The sequence below is a fragment of the Orbicella franksi genome, chromosome 4 (assembly GCF_964199315.1).
Source record: "Orbicella franksi chromosome 4, jaOrbFran1.1, whole genome shotgun sequence".
Lineage (NCBI taxonomy): Eukaryota > Metazoa > Cnidaria > Anthozoa > Scleractinia > Merulinidae > Orbicella > Orbicella franksi.
Window position 1 is genome coordinate 22,635,423 of NC_138148.1, and position 16,126 is coordinate 22,651,548.

Sequence of the window (16,126 nt, forward strand, 5' to 3'; positions counted from 1 at the left end):
TGCAACAAGTGTGAATATTCATTATGCTTATGTTTGTGCTTGTGCTTATGCTTATGCCAATTTGTGTACATGAGCTTAGGCATTTTATCTTTTTGCGAACCAAACAACTGTGACTAAATTTTCTCTAAGTTAATTAATTAAATCATGTTGCTTTGAGTAGTCATTTATCAGTCTGTTTATCTTGCTATCCAGCTGTTTTTAAACTTCAAACTTTTCACCATGAATTTGGCCGGAATTTCTCATTCTTAAATCGTTGCCAACGTTTTTCTGTGTCACTGTCATCTAACCGCTGTACGTCTATATGTGTAAGTACGTTTTTAATTAATTAAGTTAGTTTTGTCCGTATTTTAACTACTCTGAAGCAAGTAAACACTGGGAAGCTTTAACCTTTATTTTAAAGAGGATGGTTCCAAAAGGAATTACTGGCAACATGTCCAAAATTTTGCCAAGATTCCCAGCAAGATCGTGCCAAGATTTTGGCCACCGTGAATTTGCTTCTTGGTGAGATTCGTGGTAGGATTACGGTAAGATTTTGACCACAAATATTTTTGCTTCCCAGCGAGAATCTTGGCGAGAATAAAGGCAGGATCCTAACGAGGTTTTGGATGCCAAGAATAAAAATCCCGGCGGCCAAAATCTCACTGGGATCCCAGCAGGATCATGGCAGAATCCCGCCAAGATCCCGTTCCTTATTTTACAAGGGGATACAGTGTCACCCTGCTTTGAAAAATCTTGGCCATGCCCCTGTTCTTCACATGCTTATTTGCAAGTCTTCTTATGCTTACAGTGAGAATCAATGTATTGGCTACTCCCACCAACTATTATGATGCCAATAGCAGTTTAATGTGTAATTTTACAATACAAGGAAGAAATTTCAACATACAGATCAAATCTTCCAAAATAAATGATTAACTGTTATCTTGCAATTTTTTGTAGCCCTTATTCCTCAGCCCTTAATCCATTTGAAGAAAGTTTTGGAACAGGCATGAGCTGGCTTAAAAACCACAGAGATGTTGCACAACAAAACCCAAAGTACTGCATGGCTCTGGCTCTTGACCTGGTTAAGAAAAGCAAGGTGTCACTGAGATGCTAACCAGCCTTCATTTAAAAAAATGCAAATTATGTAAATCAGTTTGGTTAGTCATAAACATAGGCACGCAAGGCATGCAAGAGTTATCTTTTTGTGAAGTGCCGGAGATAGGAGCATTCAGGGAGCTGTTTACAGTAATGATCTGGTTACTTTGACAAGTTTTTTTGGTTGCAATGTACAGCAAGAAAGAAACTGGGAATTTATGATGTACATGCGATGTTACATTGGTCATGGTAAGATAGCTAAATAGTAAGCCATAAAATGTTTGACTGAACAAACCACAGTAATCTGACACCTCTCCAGATTAATGTAGATACCATCTTATTTTCTAACAGGCAGTTTGATTCGTTCTTTGATACAACCCACACTGTGATTGGTGTGACACGTGCACATGCATAACTCCCTCACTCACCGATCACATAGCCCTTCCAGCCCCAAGAGGAATTTTTGCTCAAAAATACTCAAGTTAAATACGAGACCTTTTCGCATTTTATACAAGTCGTAAGTTTACCCTTTTACACAACACAACACAACACTGCTTCACCAAAAATAGAAAGAAAGAGAAAAAAACCTCTCTGAAACGTTGAAAGACTGATTTAATTAAATTGCTCTTTAACTTGGTGCCACGCAGTCTTCAAAAAAACATTTGAGCAGTTTTCATACTTTTTACCTTTAAAAATATCGGACTGAAATGAATGTCATCAAATAAAACTATTAAACTGCTATGCAGAGACGTAAAAACCGTCCAGAAATGAAAGTTTCTTTTTTGTTTAATATCCTGGAAACAATAGCCGATAACTTGTCAGCTGTAACTGAATTTACTCCCATGTGAAAAACGAAAGTGTCAAGTTACCAATTGTAACTAAAGATAGCAAACAGCTCGTGGGAAAGAGTGGTGATGCTTCGTCAGCTCTAATTGAATTTACTCTCTTGTGAAAAACAAGAGTGTAAAATTATCCTTTGTAACTAAAAAACAAAAATATCTTGTTATATTTGCATGCAACAAGAACGAAGCACTCATTACCTGGACTTACTATTGTAAACGTTAGAACTGTTTCAAATCTAAATAGTCTCGTCTCCTCTAAAACATGTCCTAAGAACTAGAAGCGGCGATTCGTCACCTCTAATTTAATTTACTGCTTGTGAAAAACAAAAGTATCAAGTTACCTTTGTAACTAAACATGAAAATATCTCGTTCATTTGCATACTACTAACTCATGAACTGTTTCAAGCCTCAAAATCCTCTGAGCCTAACCCACAGAAAATGTCAAAGTAAACCCAATATATGAATACTTCCTCCTCTTTTATAGAAGAATAAATATGGCCGTTCTGAACTCTGTCGGGATCAAATCTCCTCACATTCCATTTACCTTTACAACAAGAAATTTGATTGGCTGTTTATGTATTAGATCCAATCTGATTGGTGTGACATACATACATCTCTCACTCACTCACTCACTCACTCACTCATGCATTGACCTGTCCATGACATACCCGACACGCCGACTAAGAGGTATTTTTTTCCAAAAAAATAACTCAGAAATTAACTTCATTATCTACATTCAAACTCCATCATCTTTATATCTGAGAAACAAGTCCTTTTTAGTGCAGAATGCACTATTGGGATGCTTTTGGGGGCTGCCTGCTGCTAATGCGCTGAGTTGTAAACTTTAATGTTTGTTTAATTAATTAATTTCAATTAATTAATTAGTCTAGAAACAAGGAAATGGTGGGGGTGAGCTGGGAAAGGTACACGTGTACCCTATGTAAAATGTGTTATATCTACATCAGTTAGGAGTAAACATTGCAGAGCTATGTATTTGTTTCATGTAACCCCTTGCTCTCCGTGTGGTACTATTCTCTTAAAAACAAAACCAATTTGCTCTAAACTTATGCACAGATTAGTTAGTGTTTGTGTCTTCTATACATTAGGTGGAGGATACGTTGCATACGGGATAACACACAAATGTTGAGTAGTTTTCTTTACGGTAGAACCCAACATGTAAGAGGCATGCGTTCCAGCATTGTACCCTTCTTCTCTTCTTCCTGGGCGACTCACCTCCTTCAATTCTGAAGATTCTAGTGAGCGTATAAATAAAAAACTACAAATTAAAATAAGGCTAAAATGCTATAATAAAAACTAAATAATAATAATAATAATAGCAATAATGATGATAATAATAATAATAAAGTCAAAGTCAATGTAGTTTGGTTTGGCCTTGGTCAGGCGGCAGGCTTTTCTTGAAGGCCGTCAAGTTTGGTGCATTTACTGTTTCATTGGCCAGGCTGTTCCACTCTCGTATCGTTATATGTTCCACTCTCGTAAGTGTTATATACTACGTTTCCACGTGGTTTTTTATGTCAGTAATGTCAGGTACTAGGTACCACCACTTGTCCCTTTTTAGTGCAAAAGTTAGACGTATCTTTTAGAATTACCCACAGTTAGGTCGGTTCAACAAATATCATCTGGTGTTTTCAAACTACAATAGTATGTTTGTCAGGGTTTAAATAGAGAAGGGAAATGTGAAGTTTTTCTTTAGTGGCTTATTTATTTCTTGCCTTAACTGCGTCTGTAAGAGAGACCAAAACGTTTGCGAGTTACTGGCTTTAATATTCTGTAAATTGTAAATTTGTGACAAAGGAAACCATGAAAGTGCTCAAATATTGCTGCAGACTCTGTGGCACCTAATGAAAGCGCAAATTAATTTAATCAGTCTTTGAGGAGACTCGTTCAAGTAGCACTGTTTACCTTCAATACTTCTCATTGAAATGCTTCCCAGTGGTATCAATTGATATTGTTGTGTATTAATTTTGAATTGTTTTATTGTTAACAAAGGTGGAAACAGAAAAAGAAAGTGGTATTCTGTGACTATCTGATAATTAAATTAGTTCTTGTTCATCTGTGAAAAAATTTGTGTTTTGAGAAAAAACAAAATTGTTTCTCTTCCATTTCTTCATCAGATATTTAACTTTCTTTTATCCCCCCAAAACAAGCTCATCCTCCATGTGTTTTGGAGAAAACAAGAGTTTCATGTTACATACCTTTGCGAGGAAAACAAAAGTATCAAGTTACAAAGTTGGTGTGAAGAGCTAAATTGTCACATTTGTTCAGTGTGTTATTGAATTTAAAATGAATGAAAAAAAATGAATGAATTTAAAATGAATGAAAATCATCGCAAAACACCAGAGTGATCACACCTGATCAAGCAGAAGCCTTCTTTTTCAACTATGGATATCTAGAAGCCCAAAACTGTTACCACATTTTAGAACTGATGTTGGCTGTTTTCATCTTCTGACTGGATAGTATGTGCACACAAAAGAATGTGGATTCAACTTGATCACTTGATTAGTTTGCACCAAAGCCAACTTTCATTTTGTTTCTTTGAACAGGCCCTGGATGTTATAAAACAGATTCCATGGTAAAAGAACTTTAATTTATTAAATGAAATCGAAAAGTATGGGTTTACTGACCGTGTTCACCATTCCCACTCATAATCTGTAAATTAGTTGTGTTCCTCCGTCCATAACTGATGTGCATGAAAGTAATTTTGGCCAAATGGAGAATAAACATGAGGTGCTTGAACTGGATCCATACCTGAATTAACAAAAACAGCAAGCCACATACACTATGCACCTGCATGTTTGGCTTTAGATAAATCTTGATCACTGTTACGAACATGAAACTGCTTTCCTTTGGAATTCATCCAAAAGAAACCTGGTTTAAGCAGGCCCCAGGAACTTTCATTCTTACATGTTTCTTTAGTTCATCCAAACTAACATCTTGAGGTATGTCATGGATTGTTATCACAGAGCCATCCACTTGATTGGAAGAGAGATTCACTCCAGCGACCACACCGCATTGATGTCGCAAGCCCTATAACAAGACATGTACAGCATTTTATAAAACTGCTTAGCAGGTTTATACCAAAGACCATTTATCACAAATTGGGATGGTAGTGAAACGGGCTATTGAGCAAAGGGAAAAATGAACAAACTGACCATGGAAGTGCCAGTCCACAGCCAAGTGTATCGGAACACTGGATTCATGACCATTTTTAATTCTTGAGAGGTATTCAACCAATACCTGCTCCATCCCACTGTTATTAACAATTAAAAATAATGAACTCGCCTTGGACTGTTTTGTAATGTAATAAATGTTGTCCAATACGATCTCATCAATGCTGCAAGGTTCCAGTGAATCGGCCAAGACCTGTTTGATGCTGCATTTCATCTCTCTTGGATCTCTTGTGATCAGATGGTTAAAACTTAGCGGCTGTCCAATCACTTTTCCATTTGCAGTTTTGGTAAACAACACAACTTCTCTACTAGTCTCCATAACTTCATCTGGAAATGGAAGCTGGGATATATTCATAGCAATAATAAACTGGGCATCTGCCTCTGAATCTGCCATGTTTACGATCTTTTCACCTTGATCACATGTTTTGCATGGCAGGCCTGGTTACATAGCATGTTGAAAGATGGTCGTAAAATGTTGGCTATGCACATAACACTGAAAGCGGGTGTCAACAGTCACTCAATTTCTTACTTAACGTCATGACATCAGTCAGTGTGTATCATCTTCTCTTCCGACTACAGAATTTCACTTATTTGCATCTTCATTCATCCAAAACCAGCCCATCTCCCAGTACAGTACATGGATGCCATTCTTCCTAATCTCTCTTGTTACAACTGCTGTTTTCATTATCCTGTACAGGTGTACATTGTTTTACGTTCCATGTCCCTCTCATTATGATAGACTAGGGAGAAGCCAACAACCTTGTCACTGAACAGGTTTCCTTGAGGCTTACACCTGCTCCCATCATCAGTCTATCCTCCCATGTGATAAAATCATCATCTGGAGTCGGGCAAGTAGTTGTGCTGCTGTTTCAAGAAGATTTATCAGTTTTGGTAGCAAGTAACTTTTACTCAGCAAATGTTGTTTTTTGAGTATAGGTAGGACATTGACTTTCACTCCTACACTTGCTTCTTCCTTCTGTCCTTCAATTTCTTTTTTTTTTAACAAAATCTGCTGACCAGTGCATAAAGCCACAGTTGCTTGCATGCCAAAGTCAGTGGTGGTGAAGCGTCTTTTTTGTGAATCGTTTAGAAGGTATGTTTTGTGACTGTTTTTTTTTTAATTTAAGCTGTAACTGGCGAGCCAGGTCATTGAAAGCTGACTGATCATATCAACTGACTGCACTAGGACACAAGTTACGAATATGGACTCACATTATGCGGTTTTGTAATATAGATAGAACCCAGCACATGCTCTGATTGGTCAAAAACCCTTGTTTTATCAGAGTATAAAACGTAGAAAAAGCGTGTTTTATTGTTTTTCGCCACATTACCTCTTGAGGCTCATGTTTTCTACATTTCCCTCATGTTCTCAAATGCTCATCATGTTTTATCACAGTATAATACACGGCTTACGCTTCTTTACTTGTTAAGTAAGGACAGATTGCCATGGCCTTTACTTTGTAAATCTGTGTAACACTGGTGGTAATGCAGGGTGCGAGAAAATACTTCTGTCAGGCTAGCATATTTTGAGTTTAAAATCAAAATAATTTAAGTTTTATTTACTAGGTGAATTGCCAATGATCAAAAGCTTCAGATTATTTAAAGATACAAAATGAACACTGAGATAACTGCAGGAAATAGTTTATCATTAGGAATGCATGCATCAATCAAACAAGGGAAAAAGTGAAAGGAAACATGAAAGGAAAAACAAATGTAACAATTCTCATAGTCTGGGATTTGAACCTGGAACTCCTGATCAAGCTTATGACAGGGTGAACATTTCCCAATATTAACAACTTTACCAGGTGGCCCCAGTGACAGTATTGCCCTTCAATCCCTCCAGTTGAAGAAGATTTATAAATTGTGCATTATTAAGGCCCGGTATAAGGATAATCCTGGTAATATTGATCACAAATGTGCTAATAAGCGCAACAATGGGTTTCAACTTGCAATGCAACAATGTTGCAAGATGGGTTGTAGGAAAATGTTGCCCATATTACTGGACCTTTATTCAAGGGTGTTTACTCTACGTGTCAATTTGTTTACAGGCAATATTCTCCATGTGTGTGAATCCAGAAACATTGCTGAAGGACCGCAGTGGTCACAGGTAAAATTATGATGGTATGGTAGGTCCCATTAAAGGAACTGTGTCACAAATTTTAGAGATAAGAAAATTGCCACCAAATTGAGTGAAATATAATTATAACCACTTAAAAGAGTGAAGGAACATTTCAATAACACAACAAATCTGAAAGAAGGTGTGGATGGACAAAAATTGAACAAGACTAAAATGGATTGCGATTTGGGCTTTTGGAAAACTGTTAGACTGAGCAGTTTTCAAAGTTGATCTTATTTGTTTGTCACCTTTAATTATAATACTCAGGACAAATATTTGTTTATAATGAAGAAACGGTTTTTAAATTTAAATCCATAAAAGTAATTTCTTTGCTAACATTAATCTTCCTGGATAGTATTTTTTGGCAAAACTTAAGAAAATAGACTAAACTAAGGCATGACAAAGCCCCTTTTATAGCATTGCTGTAGTGATTATCCATTTCATGAGTTTAAGTTTGACAGTCTCTAGTTTGAACAAAAGTGTTGAATTGGTATTGTTACCATCTAATAGCACTCTGGCTTACCTAATTGTATTATTATTTTTTATTTTATTTCATTGCAAAACACATAATTACTTACATTGTACTTACTCTACTTACAATACGACACTTAAGGTATCATGGTAGGTGGATTGACAGTGTTTGGAAATCGCGCTCTTATGCTGGCGCTTTGAAAGAAAACCCCGTCAACCTATACATTTTTTGAAAGCTTAATAGTTATCGAATACAATCATATCTTTGAAATTTTCTAAAAAAATATTGTCGCAGTGATATTAAAAGAAATACCCAGAAACACTGCTTCACTTAAACTGGTTCGCTTCTGCACATGAATTATCGGAGTGGCGCGATTTACATCGGAAATGTTTTCTCACACATCACCCTCAAAAATCGTGTCTGCGATTTTCCAGATGTGGTTTGGTTTTTTTTTCTACACCCTCTTAAACTTTGATATTTTTAATGCGGACGTTTCCTTCTACAAAAGAGGCCATAACTTTGAAACGGAAGCGAAATTAAACAAAGCCCGACACGGTTTTTCGAAGGAGGTATCCTAGAACATACCTGCCGATTTTCAGCCAATTCCATTGGAAGACGCGCGTAAACGAACTAAAAATGTTCATCCTTATATGCAGTTTTATTTTATCGAGAAAAACACAAAAAACCTTTTATGAGATTTGTATGAATAGGTGTTAAAAATCCCCTCCGCACTGACAGATGTCGGCATGGGTCAGTTTACCACAACAATGGGTACTTATGACAACTTGAAATAAACAGACAACTAATATTCTGGCGTGGAAACCCGCATCGCAGTGAAGTCGTCCGAGAAGGGACAAACTACAAGTTAAGCTGCTGTGATTTCTTTTACTTGAAAGATTTCATCGGCGGCATTGGTATTGTGTTGCTTAAGTTTAGGCTCCTTCGTTCTCCAGACATTTTTTGAAACCATGCCTCGTAAAGCCAAAAAGCATGAAAAAGAGGAAATCTCGAGGTCTACATTGTCAACATCTACATCTGCGCTTGACTCTCTCATTGTGGAAGTTTTGGAATCGCGTCCATTCTACAACAATTTCTTGCGACTAGCACTTGTTGTATTTTGTCCTTTAGCTTCATTGGCGGGACTAGTGTCCTCGAGTTCCTTCAACCATTCTTCTTGGTTACACTGTGACCCACGGTCGCTCAGAGCTAAAGATCTTGTTCGACGCTGAACCTGTGGGTTCCACCAGATTTCTGCGTCTTCGGCCTCTTCGAAGACGAAACTGGGCAAGAATTTTTCGTTCTGACATAAAGAAAATTTGACAAGAACGGAAGCCAACTTGCAATGAAACAACCAGATCAAGAACAGTTCGCATGTGCAAATGAAATATCAACCGCAATTCGCGTTACTTGTGACAACTGGTGGTGAATTGGAGGTGTCAACGCGCTCTAAGGGGTTGATAATTTTCAAAAATAGTTTTTTTGCTTTAACTTAAAAAGTAAAAAAGCTCTTTCCCCTATTCTTTTTGCAAAATATTCATCTCAGTCTTCTCAATTTGAACAGCCAATTAAAGATTTTTTGCATTTTTCGTAAAAATCCACCTACCATGATACCTTAATACTTACTCTACTTATGATAAAATACGATACAATATTTTTTATCTACTACTTACACTATTTACCATGCAAAGTTTACATTACAAGGATACGCTTACGCTATGAAACAATACAGTAACTTACACTACTATCAGTTCTTACTTATTTACGCATTTTTTTATTTTTTTACTATTACTTATAAATACAGCGTTACAAATTAGTTCATCACAATAACCTACAAAACTACACATAACTTATTACTAATTACTTACAATTGCAATACACATTTTGATAAAGATGATAAGTAAAGCAAAAAGAAAAGCAATTCTAAAAGCATACACTAGTGACAATTACAATTGAGAAAACGCTATTTGCAAAAAGAAAAACACTACAATTACAATACTGTAAAAACCTGCATAAAAGAAGACATGTTTTGGGGGTTCAGGCTGATTTTGTATTTAGTATCGGGTGTTTTCTGCAAAATCAACCTGAAAATGTTCTTAAGGTGTTCTCAAAATTTTTTTTAAAATTAAATACTGCACAGACTACCAATAGATGAAATCAATATGTAAGCACAACATTTTATAATTAATTAATAGATAGCACATATATTGATCCACTTAGTATTGTACTTGGTACTGTACTTGGTACTGTACCCTAGTAGGTTATTCTAAACTAACTGGCATCCAATTTTTTTATATAGGAACAATTTTCATCTTTCAGGCTGAATGTGTTCTTATGTATATGGTACTTTTTTGACCAAATTTCAGCCTGAGTGTTCTTAATCCACTTGTTTTTTTATCTGGGTTTTTACTGTACGCTACTCAGATATACAGAGCACTTTGTGTTTTTATTTCATAAAAGGCAGTGATGGCAGAGCAAATGTACCCCAAGTCAAATACAGAAAAAATGTACAGTGGATCATACCTAATTGTATTAGCTCATTGATCAGTCTGATTAGCACCTCTGTTAGTGTATAAATCTCTGGTTCTTCTTAAAAAAGAACTTGAAAATCTAAACTTTGACACTAACTTGAAATTGTTACTCGACCTCAAGGTTCTAACTTGAATTCTATGTCAAAATTAGACTCAAAAATTTAATACCCCTTTTTAGTGCAGAGTGCACTATTGGGATGGTTTAGAGGGCTGCTGTTTGCTAAGGTATTAAGCACTAATGCCATAAGGTGTAAACTTTAATGTTTGTTTAATTAATTAATTTCAATTAATCAATTAGCTATGCCGGAAGGGGGACTGGGTGGGGTAGGTATGTGAGTGCATTACGCAAAACGTGTCATACTTACGTTGTTTCCCTGATAACATGACAAAAATATATATATGTTTTTGCAAATATCATGCTATCCTTGTGGTACCATTCTCTTAAGAACAAAAGCAATTTGCTCCAAACGCATGCACAGATTAGTTAGCGTCAAAGTCGACTATATGTTAGGTGAAAGATACACTTTATACGGGACTACCCACGAATGCTGAGTGCTTTCCCTTGTGGTAGAGCATAACATGTAAGACGCATGCATTCAAGCATTGCTAGTGTGATAAACTCCGTTCTCAAGTTCAGAAGCACGCTTTTTTTATTTTTTGTAATGAGTGATATCACACTCTCGTTTTGGCTGGGGATAGCTGTTATATTTCAGGTAACGTCAGTTCTCCTTTTTTTAGTGCAAGGGAATGCTACTGTGACTGCGTATCTTCTGGAGTCTTCCCTAGCTTGATTCAAGAAATGTCGTCTGCTGTTTTATAACTATTGTGTGTTTGCTAGGGTTGAAATAGAGAATTCGAACATAATGCCTCTCCTTAGCAGCATGTTTGTTTCCTCTTCTATGAAGGAGAGCCCAAAGTTCATATTCAGCCGAAACTTTCCCACGTTAGTTACATGTAAAACTAGTAAATTTGTGACAAAAGAAACTTCATTAATATTACCGCAGACCCTGAAACCTCCAATTAATTTTATCAGTCGATGAGGTGACTCACTCACCGATGTGGGATATAACTTCGGTCAAGTAAAGATCTCTACCTTCAATACTTTTTGTTGAAACGTTCCTCAGTTGTATTACTCGATAGCATTGTGTATTAGTTGATGTGGTTTTATTGTTTACACCAACTCGGCTTCCAACAGAATTAGAACACACTATTCCATGATTTGACATGACTATTTGATAATAAGATTAGTTCTTGTTTATCGGTGAAACGAAAATTTACATTTTGAATAATACAAAATCATTCCTCTTCGACTTCTCAGCAGAAATGTAACTTTATATTCCATTTATCTCCAGCAGTGAGTTAAAAAATACACATCTTTCTTATATTTTGTGGAAACAAAGGTATCTTGTTGCATACATTGGCGAGGAAAGTAAAAGTATCAAATTACAAACGGCGTGAAAAGTAATGCTACAAAATAAACAAAACTCAAGATAAAATACCACAATGAATTTGAACCGTTCTGACAAACGGTAATTGTAAGTTATTTTTGGGCAAAACACAAACATGAAACATACACACTGCTAAGATTAAGTCTTATCAAATTTTTGTCTGCTCATATTCTGCAAAGGGGAAAAGGCCTAGTTGACTACCAAGGGAGAGAACAGCAGGGGTGAGGACCTGTGTGACTACTTTATCAGAGCCGTAAATTACACTCTGCACTATCTGAGATTGTCTCACTAGTCTGTAGTCTTTGTCAAAATTCAAACTCATAAATTTAATACCCCATTTCTGTAGTCTTTTTCATATTGAATGGAAAAATGGAAACAAAATAAACAAAAAATCATTCACCATGTTTGTTTCGCTTTTTCTTGCTTTGTCAATTCTCCTTTGTCATGTGAGGCAATGAATGAGCTAAGCCAAAGAAGGAGAGAGAAGCAGAGAGAAATAACTGATATGGGCATCCAAGTACTGACCCTGCCCGACATGATTAGGAACCTATTCCGCAGAATTTTTTTAAACTTTGCAAAAAGTTGCACCTTATCATGCTTATTACAATTCAGTAATAAATCAAAGGCTCCTGTGAGCCAGATCATGTATGAAAGTTTTTTTGTGCCTCAGTATCAAAACGAGTCTTTGTGGAAACTGAGTTTGAATCTGTAGGTGGAAGTCATATGAATGGTTTCGCACTTAGACTTTTTTTTACACAGAGGCAAAAGGCAACTTGGAAATTGCCTTTTGGATGAATGTAGAAAAGGTAGTTGAATAAAACCAGAATAGAAATTGATCATTGTAGAGTTCTTCTTGGTACTGCAGTGAAAAACAGGAAGATAAACATCTTTTGGTGAAATGTGATGCATAGGTTCTGATGTCCAAATATGGTTGCTTATTGAAACCCTTGGCTGAATTTTTTCTTTGGTAAAATCATTTTATTATAGTTGTTTATTACATACTTGAAATAGATTTCAACAGAGCACAACAACAAAAATCAAGATGAACACTACTTTTAATAGGAACTGTTTCTTTCTTAAGTCTAGTGAAATACTGACAACCATAATGTAGCACGTAAAAACTAAGAGGGGACATTGTAGCCAACAGTCTCCTATACATGCAGATTATACATTCTTATTGAGTAATAAATAACATAGTCTTTACAGCAGCAGGACACACATGTAGTAGAAGTACAGCATGATAACAACCATTTTAAAAATTGAATGAAATGAGTTCAGGTGGATTTCACTTGTTGACATTCTCGACTCTAAACCTACATGAAGTAAGGAAGTGTTTTAAAAGGGTATAAAATGAATGCAGAAACGTTATACATGTATATCTTTAATTTGCTGCCCTCCTCCCCCCCCTTCCCCTCAACCAACCCCAATAAAAATAAGCTACAGCTCTACTTACCTAAATGTGGTGTCCAAGTGATATTTCTTGCTTTTCTGGAAAGGGTTTAAGAAAGAAAATGTCAGTTACAAATGGCATGCTTTGCTTTAAGAAACACTGGAGCTAAAATAATTCCTTTAACCTGAAAACTTTACTCTTATGTATAGCATCTGCAAATTTTGGTAGAGTTACATGTAGTTTTTGAATCTCTATGACGACTAGGAATTTAGGAACATGAAAAGCACAGGAAATTCAAACCATTGTTTGTTTCTGCCAATAAATGTTCTGACTGTTTTCTATATGTGATTCAAATGGTTGCTTAATACATGTAGATTTTTATTTGGTAAGTAAAGTTTCATATTCAGCTAAATTAATAGTAATGATCTCATCTGATACACATAGTGAATTTTTTTAACAAATATTCAAACAGCTTTCATGGAAATTTATATAAATAGGCTTATGATCACTGTAGTAGGACTCAAGGATACTTGTTGATTGTACACATTGTGGTACATGATCTATCTGTGTACAATAGTCAGTAGTATACTGGTTAATCAGCTGAAAGGGTATAAGATATTTTGTTAGAGCCTTTTGGTCTGAATTTGCCTGCACTAGATCAATATTAAAATCCCCAAGCAGTACAGTTGGAATTGTAGGTTCTATTAATACTTAGTTCTGAAGATGAGTAAAAGCATCAATTCACTGTGAAATTGTAACTTTAGTTTTCAAATGATAAATACCAATGACATGAATATTTGGAATTGGTTGGCTAATTAAAACCATAACAGTAATTTCCAAATTATTAAAGTTACACCTGTGTGGAGTTTTAGTTCAATTCAAATCATTATTAATGTACACAGTAGTTCCATAGCAAGTTCTTATGTTAGGCTGACTAAAGTCATTTCTGTAAAGCGTAAATTCACAAAGCTGATATGCATCATCTCTATCTGACAAACAAAGTTTTGATTCAACAAAATATTGACATCAGCTTTTTGAATATTGTAATCACTTTGCACATCATCTATGTGGAGGTGGAGAGATCTAACATTCTGAAGTAAGATTGATTTTGTTTGGGGTGAATTGTCAGTCTGTAACACTGCTTAAGGCACAAGGCTTTCTTGTGTTCTTAGTCTGCTCATTTCACTTTTAATTTTCTCACTAACCTTTATTTTGTTTTCATTCAAATTAAGAATATGCAGTGCAGAGCTGTTTTTGTTCCTTTTGCAGTTGCTCAGCATTCGATATTTGGCATTTGTTATTTGGTACAGATTATTTGACATTTGTTAGCATTTGTTTGATAAGTATTTGACAGTTCTATCTCAATCGTGCTTTCCAAAATTGTGGCATTAAGTCCCAGCGAGAGGAGAACTCAACTTAATCTCCTTCGAAGCTACACAAAGCTGCACGTCTCCTGGTCCCAGCCAGTCAAGTTTTGCGGTAATGCTTTTGTCCAAGAATATGTGAGAGACTTGTTATCAGCATTTCCAGTACATCCATAGCACCGATCAGTAATATAAATCACTAACAGACAGAAGTCAACTCTGCAAAGACAACACCCAACAATGGCACAAAATGGTGAACGACAGCTCTCCATGTGCTTAGTCATATGACTATTTTCGGAATCGAGCAGTTTCCGAACGAGAGACTAAAATTACTAGTACTCAAAAGTGCTCTTTATATACAGCAAGGAGGCTTACCTTAGCTTCCAGATGACACAGCATTCATTTCATTCCTCCTCCAGGTGACATTAAAACATTTTCAAATGATTCTGTCATGTCGTCCACTGGACCACAGTCGATAGAGCTGGTTTTTGAGTTATAAGCACTGAAAGCTAAAATTAAGGGTGTTTTTAGCAGGTCATATTGTTGCCATGGTAATCTGTTATATTGAAAGGATAACCACAACTTTTTTACTAATGATTGGAATTTGTATGATACCGTTATTTTGGAATCACTTGTTTAAACAGTGGTAGTATTCATCCTTTAAAGTATAGTTGTTAGAAAAGTGCTGGAAACTGTTGCCAGCCTCCTTAAACAGTCAGAACACATCACATCACCGCTCTATTCAGGATTATCAAATCTGAACCTGTATCCCTCATTATGCCTGGGCTGCCTATGCTAGAAGCTGCAGTAGCCTATTTCATGCATAGGTCATGCAATGGAGATATAGTCGGGTCTACCATCTTATGTGCTCTAGTCTATTCTTTCATGCTTCATGAAACAAACAAAGCTCATGTTGCCTCTAAAATAGGCATGGTGACTGGCATTATTTGTCTTCCATAATACATAATTTACTCATTTTTACTAAAAGACTGATTTGTATTGATTTTTCTCTTTGATATTCAAATTTGTGCATCACAACAAATTTTGATCCTTTTACATTTAAAATTTACATGTAATAAGGTATATTTTTGAAGGTTTGGCCAGAGTCTTTTATTTGAGCCAGTCGTCTCCAATAAGCAAAACCCTTAACTTAGTTTACAGAAGCAGTAGAAGCCGGGCCATCACAAACTTTTATGATTGACACGCATTGCAGCCATTCCAAATTCTCAATTTCAGGGAGTTCAGTCAACTGTTGCAAAGATACAATTAAATATGGTATCAGTACATGTACTGAGTATTTGTATATCAATATCCGACTTACTGATTTCTGGCCATTTCATCAACATTTACTTAGAATTTACAGTCAATCACAGAATGGAACTAGAAAGAAATACATATCTTTTATCTTTCAACATATCTTTTTTCCTAACCGGACATAATAGGTTGAAAACATCACTTGAAGCACCTTCTATGAATATTTTACCTTTGTTTCATATGCTACATGATTGTACACATGTAGAACATGTAAATGAAAAACCCTGTCTTATGCCAAGTAACTGTTGTCCAATTGAATGATCTGTTGTAAAAGTGTTTTACAACTTAATTTGTGTTTAATTTGTTCCTTTTATAAAAAGGGGCCCATCTCTGGGAGAGTACCTGAAGAACAGCCGAAACATGAAGCGAGTCACGGAATTAGGTAAT

General features: G+C 35.9%; 1 protein-coding gene across 4 annotated transcripts in view; it reads left to right on the forward strand.

Annotated features, from left to right (window-relative positions):
- LOC145484909 (nuclear RNA export factor 1-like) overlaps positions 1–16,126 on the forward strand; it is a 257,953-nt gene that overhangs the window by 150,533 nt on the left and 91,294 nt on the right. For all 4 annotated transcript variants that reach the window (XM_081463536.1, XM_081463537.1, XM_081463539.1 and 1 more), the window contains 2 exons: positions 7,156–7,214; positions 16,060–16,121. In XM_081463536.1, the coding sequence (XP_081319662.1) occupies positions 7,156–7,214; positions 16,060–16,121 (121 nt within the window). The remainder of the gene's footprint in view (positions 1–7,155; positions 7,215–16,059; positions 16,122–16,126) is intronic.